Raw genomic sequence first — 5,000 nt, 5'->3', positions numbered from 1 at the left:
CTCTCTCTCTCTCTCTCTCTCTCTCTCTCTATCTATCTATCTATCTATCTCTCTCCCTCTCTCTCTCCTCATTTCTCTACACGTTGCATACACAAATAACAAATCACTGAATTAAATGCCACTACTGCACAGCCATGAAATGTCAAAGCTTCCTCTCACACAATTACTTAAAAAAACAACACAGAAAACGAGAAGTTTGCGAAAACCCAAGCCAGCATCGCACATCAGAAGCTTTATCCCTCACGGCCTTTTTGACATTCTTGGCCGTAATTAAAAGAACATTGCTACTGTGGCACACTGCAGCACACCCGACAGCCACAATGAATCACCTCAGCTTAATGAACTCGCCAGCGACTGACCGCTGCCGCTGTGTATCAGTCTTCATATATCTACCTTACGGCTTATGCTGCAGCGCCAACCTCACTGGCGGTCTGCTGCCGGCGGTGGGGAGGTGGAGGGGGGGAGGAGGAGGGGGGAGGGGCAAGGGAAGGAGGCGGGGAAATAGAGAGAGGAGAATGGAGAAGGAGAGAGGAAGTGGAAGAGGAGGAGGAGGAGGAGGAGGAGGAGGAGGAGAAGAAGGGCGGTAGAAGGTGAAACAGAGAGAGAAGGATGAGGGAGAAGAGGCAAAGAGAGAGGAGGAATGAAGAGGAAGAAAAGGAAGTGGAAGAGGGGAGAGGAGCGGGTAGGTAAAGAAAGAGGAAGAGAGGGAAGAAAGTGAGAAAGATGGTGGGTGTGGATGAATAAATAGAGAGAGAACTGAAGGAGGGGGATGAAGAGAAATAGGAGAAGGAAATAGAGACAGGATGATGGGGGAGGAGGGAGATAGAGAAAGAAGAGAATGGGAAGAGAAGGGCGACAGGAGAAGGGAGAGAAGAGGAGAAAGGAGGAATGAGGGAGAAGAATAGTGGAAGAAATGAGAGGAGGAAAAAGAGGTAGAGAGAGAAAAACTGAGGAAAGAAATAAAAGAGAGATTGGTTGGAGAAGAGAGTGACAAAGGAAGAAGAAAGACAGGGAATAGAAGAGGAAGAAATAGAAAGGGAAAGGGAGTGGACGTGGGAGAGAAATGTGCAAGGAATGGGATGTGATGAGAAAAGGGAGAGAGAGGACAGGGAAAGAGAAATATGACGGGAAAGTAGAGTCGGATAAAACTGCGAGAGGCCATCAAGACGCAATGAAAGAGAGGAAGAAAGAGAGAACAAGGACAATGTAACGAAAAAGGAAAGACAAAAGTTTTCATGCGCAGGATCCATGAGCTATGCAAGGAACATGAATCACGTGTTGCTGATACCGCCATAACGGAATGTAAGCAGTTGTTTTGAAAGTAATCTCTCTTTGTCATTCATTGCGGTATCTTTACGATGCCTTGTAGCAAGGCATCATGTAGTCTGCAATGGAAAAGGGTCACCGTGTCTTCGTCTTCCCCCCCCCCCCTCCACCCTTCTCCCCCTCTGCAAGCTTTTAATTAAAGTTCTGTCGCCATTTGGCAGTTTTATTCTCTTTGATGACTTCGACTTCGCGTGGCCTGTGAGCCACATGCAGGGCGAAAAAGAAGGACTATTTTCTGGATCAGCCGCCTGTAGTTTTTAGTCTTAAAACCTTTTTTTCTTTCATCCTACATTCTGATAAAGTTTCAGTCTTGCTAATGAAACTGCTAGAATCAGTTGACGACTTTTTTCTGCATTCTGTTGACTCGGGTCATACCGGGTCGACGGATATACTCCCCTTGTTCCATCTATCTGTGATATATTCTCTCCAATTACATGTATTCGGTTCGGATGCGACACAGTCCAGCCTCAAAAGCGTAAGCTATCTGATGTCAAAGTCCCTCTCCCGTAACAGCGTCACACCCCACTTAGCAGTGACATATCCCATCTGAATGTAATATATGCCATCGACTTGTGGCATACACGCGTGTTGGAGGTCAGCTAACAACGCTCAGTGAACTATTTCATGACCTATTCCGATGCGACTCACCTGTCAGTTCGAACTAATGCAGACAAAAGGTTGTGATCTCTTTGAAAGTGGGAGAGATCTGTCAAAGTCAGAGGCTGGCATTTGCTGTGAGGAGGCTGTGATTAGCATGGTATATTAGAGAAAGTTTGCAGCTCTGTAATCGAGAACGTTACATAATACATGAGATTTACTATATATGAAAAACTAGCAATGGTAATGCACATAATATCCCGAAAATAAACAATAGTACAAGTCTTTAAAGAAAAGTTTCGTGTCAATAAAAGTAACAGTAAATATGCAGAAATAATGACTTCTGAAACAAGTAAACTAGCAAAGTCCGTGCCTTCTGCAACGAATCATTACCAACCCAATCCGCAGACAAAGCAGGGTCCTATGTAAGAGAGAACCCGACGCGACAGACCCTGAGGGAACGCCAGCGAAGTGGCCCATGCTGATAAAGACACATTTGTTGGACAGACCTGTGATAGACCAACTCCCTCCCCCCCCCCCCTCTCTCTCTCTTTACTGCCAACCCTGCCCTCCCTCCGTCACCCCCTCCCCCAGCTACTCCCACTCCTCCCCCCTCCTCCAGCTTGCCTCCTCCATCACCCCCGCCCCCAGCAACTCCCTCCATCGCCGTTGACTGGCCAAGGGGGAAATGGACTCGCTTGTGCTGATTCCTGTCTCGCTGATGACTATGAGGGACCGCGTGTGATCGCAAGAGAGAGAGAGAGAGAGAGAGAGAGAGAGAGAGAGAGAGAGAGAGAGAGAGAGAGAGAGAGAGAGAGAGAGAGAGAAAGAGAGAGAGAGAGAGAGAGATAGAGAGAGGGGGAGGGGGAGGGAGGTGAGTAAAAGATAGATAGATAGAGAGAGAGAGAGAGAGAGAGAGAGAGAGAGAGAGAGAGAGAGAGAGAGAGAGAGAGAGAGAGAGAGAGAGAGAGGAGGGATTGCTGAGACCTAATGTTATTGTGAAAGGAATAGAGGAGACTAGAGGCATAAAGGACGAGGAAATTCCGTATAAACGAGGACGAAGGAAGTGTTGCGGAATTAGAGTTGCAGAGAGAGACGAAGAGAATGGTATATCCGCTAAGCGTCGCTGAGCGAAAAGGTAATTTGTAAGAGTAGAACGTTGAGGAAACCCTTTATTGGACATGAATGAGAGAAAGAGAGGGTCGAACCTGATGTATGGGACTCAAGAAAGTGAAGAGAAGAGAGAGGTTCAGAATGCCCACTGGTCTACAGAATAGATCGGTCCAGAGAGAGTGTTTGCGCGGAGGAGAACGCGATCACTGATTTGTATGCATAGGAAGATTGTGAAATTTGTAAAAAAAAATGGATGGTTTACGGAAAGTCCTAAAGTTTCCTTCTCCTTTTTCGGTTATATAAAAGGAGAATCAACAAAAAACAGCGGTTGAAAATGAAGTCTGTTAAGTAGTTTGGAGATGGAGTGTGCTGAGTGGTTAGAAGATGGAAGTCTGATGCCAGCTAAAGAGGCAGTCAGATGCGATTCGGCAAGATCGGTTCGGAATCATCGTGGGACACAAGGACGTGCTGCGGGCGGTTGGGCCGATGTGTGACGAGACACAAAAGGACACACGTTGTCAGGCGCTCTGGGAGGATAACAAACACAAAAGCAAAGGCTAATATTACTTTTAAAATTACAGATTGGAAACATTGCGTGGTGGATGAATGAACAAAGGATTTAACAAGAATATCCAGTTAGAGTGTTAACATTTTGGACGCTAGAGGAATATGAAATAACAAAAGCTATGGCAATGGCGGGTTGTGAGTGCGGAAGGGAGCGAGGGACGGGCTCCGATAAGGGTGAACCCGAGACAGTAAATGCTGACTATATATCACGGTAATTATGTCACAATTATGTTTACTTGTGATCTTTATTGCTCGTACACACCTCTTTATCACATTCCTGTCTCTCTTTCTTTCTTTCTTTACGCACGGAAACGAGGCGGGTGGATGATAGCTGTAATGATTACAAGGCAAGTGAGCTACGAGGGATAAAAACAATGAGAGATAAAATTTTGATTTCAGTTTTTTCTGCTTACTTACCTTTCAGGTAAAAACAAAATAGCGAATATACATTAAGTACACCATTCAAATGCGCAAGTAAGGTCATGGTTAAGTACAAAGGTTAACTTTAAATTTGTTAACTTTACCGTTCGAATGCGTAAGGTCATTGTTAAAATACGAAGGTCATACTCATGTTAACTATAGCGTTCAAATACGTAAGTAAGGTCAAGCTTAAGGCACGAAGATCACATTCAAGCTATACCAACTCCATCACTCGAATGCGTAAGGTCAAGCTTAAGGCGCGGAGGTCATGTTCAAGTCCCGCGAAAGTGCGGCCGTGCAAATCAGAAGCTTCCTGAAGGGAGATGAGACGGAGAGGACTGCGCCAGGACGTGCTACCTGCATGATAAGGTTAATTTAGCGGCGCCCGAGAGGATGTTGGTGGAGTCGACGTCGGAGCGGGGGGGGGGGGGGGGGGGGGAAGTGAAGGAGCTATAATATTATTAATTCCAAGGAAGAATATGCCGTGTGCGCGCTCCTGTGAGGCCGCCTTTGGTCGTGCTTAAGGGAAGGACAAAGAGTTTTACGTGAAGAAATGTCGATAAGTTTGAAAAAAATGTATTGGTTAGTATAATGTCTGCACGCTGGCTGTGCCGTCGGCCGTCAGCTGCCGTGGCTGTCACTGTTATTCGTGGATCGAGAGTGGCCCAATGTCAATATCATCATTATTGTTAATGTTATGTTATTATCATTATTATTGGTGTTGTTATTATCATTTTATTATTATAATTTCATCTTTATTATCATTATCATTATTATTATTATTATTATTATTATTATTATTATTATTATTATCATTATTATTATTATTGTCATAATAATGATAATAATAATAATGATAATAATAATAATAATAATAAAGGTAATAATAATAATATTATTATTATTATTATTATTATTATTATTATTATTTTATTATTATTATTATTATTATTATTATTATTATTATTATTATCATA

The 5,000-nt window shown here is 43.8% G+C and overlaps 1 protein-coding gene across 1 annotated transcript in view; it reads right to left on the bottom strand.

The window, feature by feature from the left end:
- LOC125048338 (RNA-binding protein 25-like) overlaps positions 1-5,000 on the bottom strand; it is a gene marked incomplete at its 5' end in the record, with an annotated part of 44,728 nt that overhangs the window by 27,937 nt on the left and 11,791 nt on the right. The window contains 2 exon segments of the mRNA XM_047647003.1: positions 1,975-2,069; positions 4,244-4,336. Coding sequence (XP_047502959.1) covers positions 1,975-2,069; positions 4,244-4,336 — 188 coding nt within the window.

This window comes from Penaeus chinensis, chromosome 43 (genome assembly GCF_019202785.1).
Source record: "Penaeus chinensis breed Huanghai No. 1 chromosome 43, ASM1920278v2, whole genome shotgun sequence".
Classification (NCBI taxonomy): domain Eukaryota; kingdom Metazoa; phylum Arthropoda; class Malacostraca; order Decapoda; family Penaeidae; genus Penaeus; species Penaeus chinensis.
This window is presented reverse-complemented; position numbering and strand designations above follow the sequence as displayed.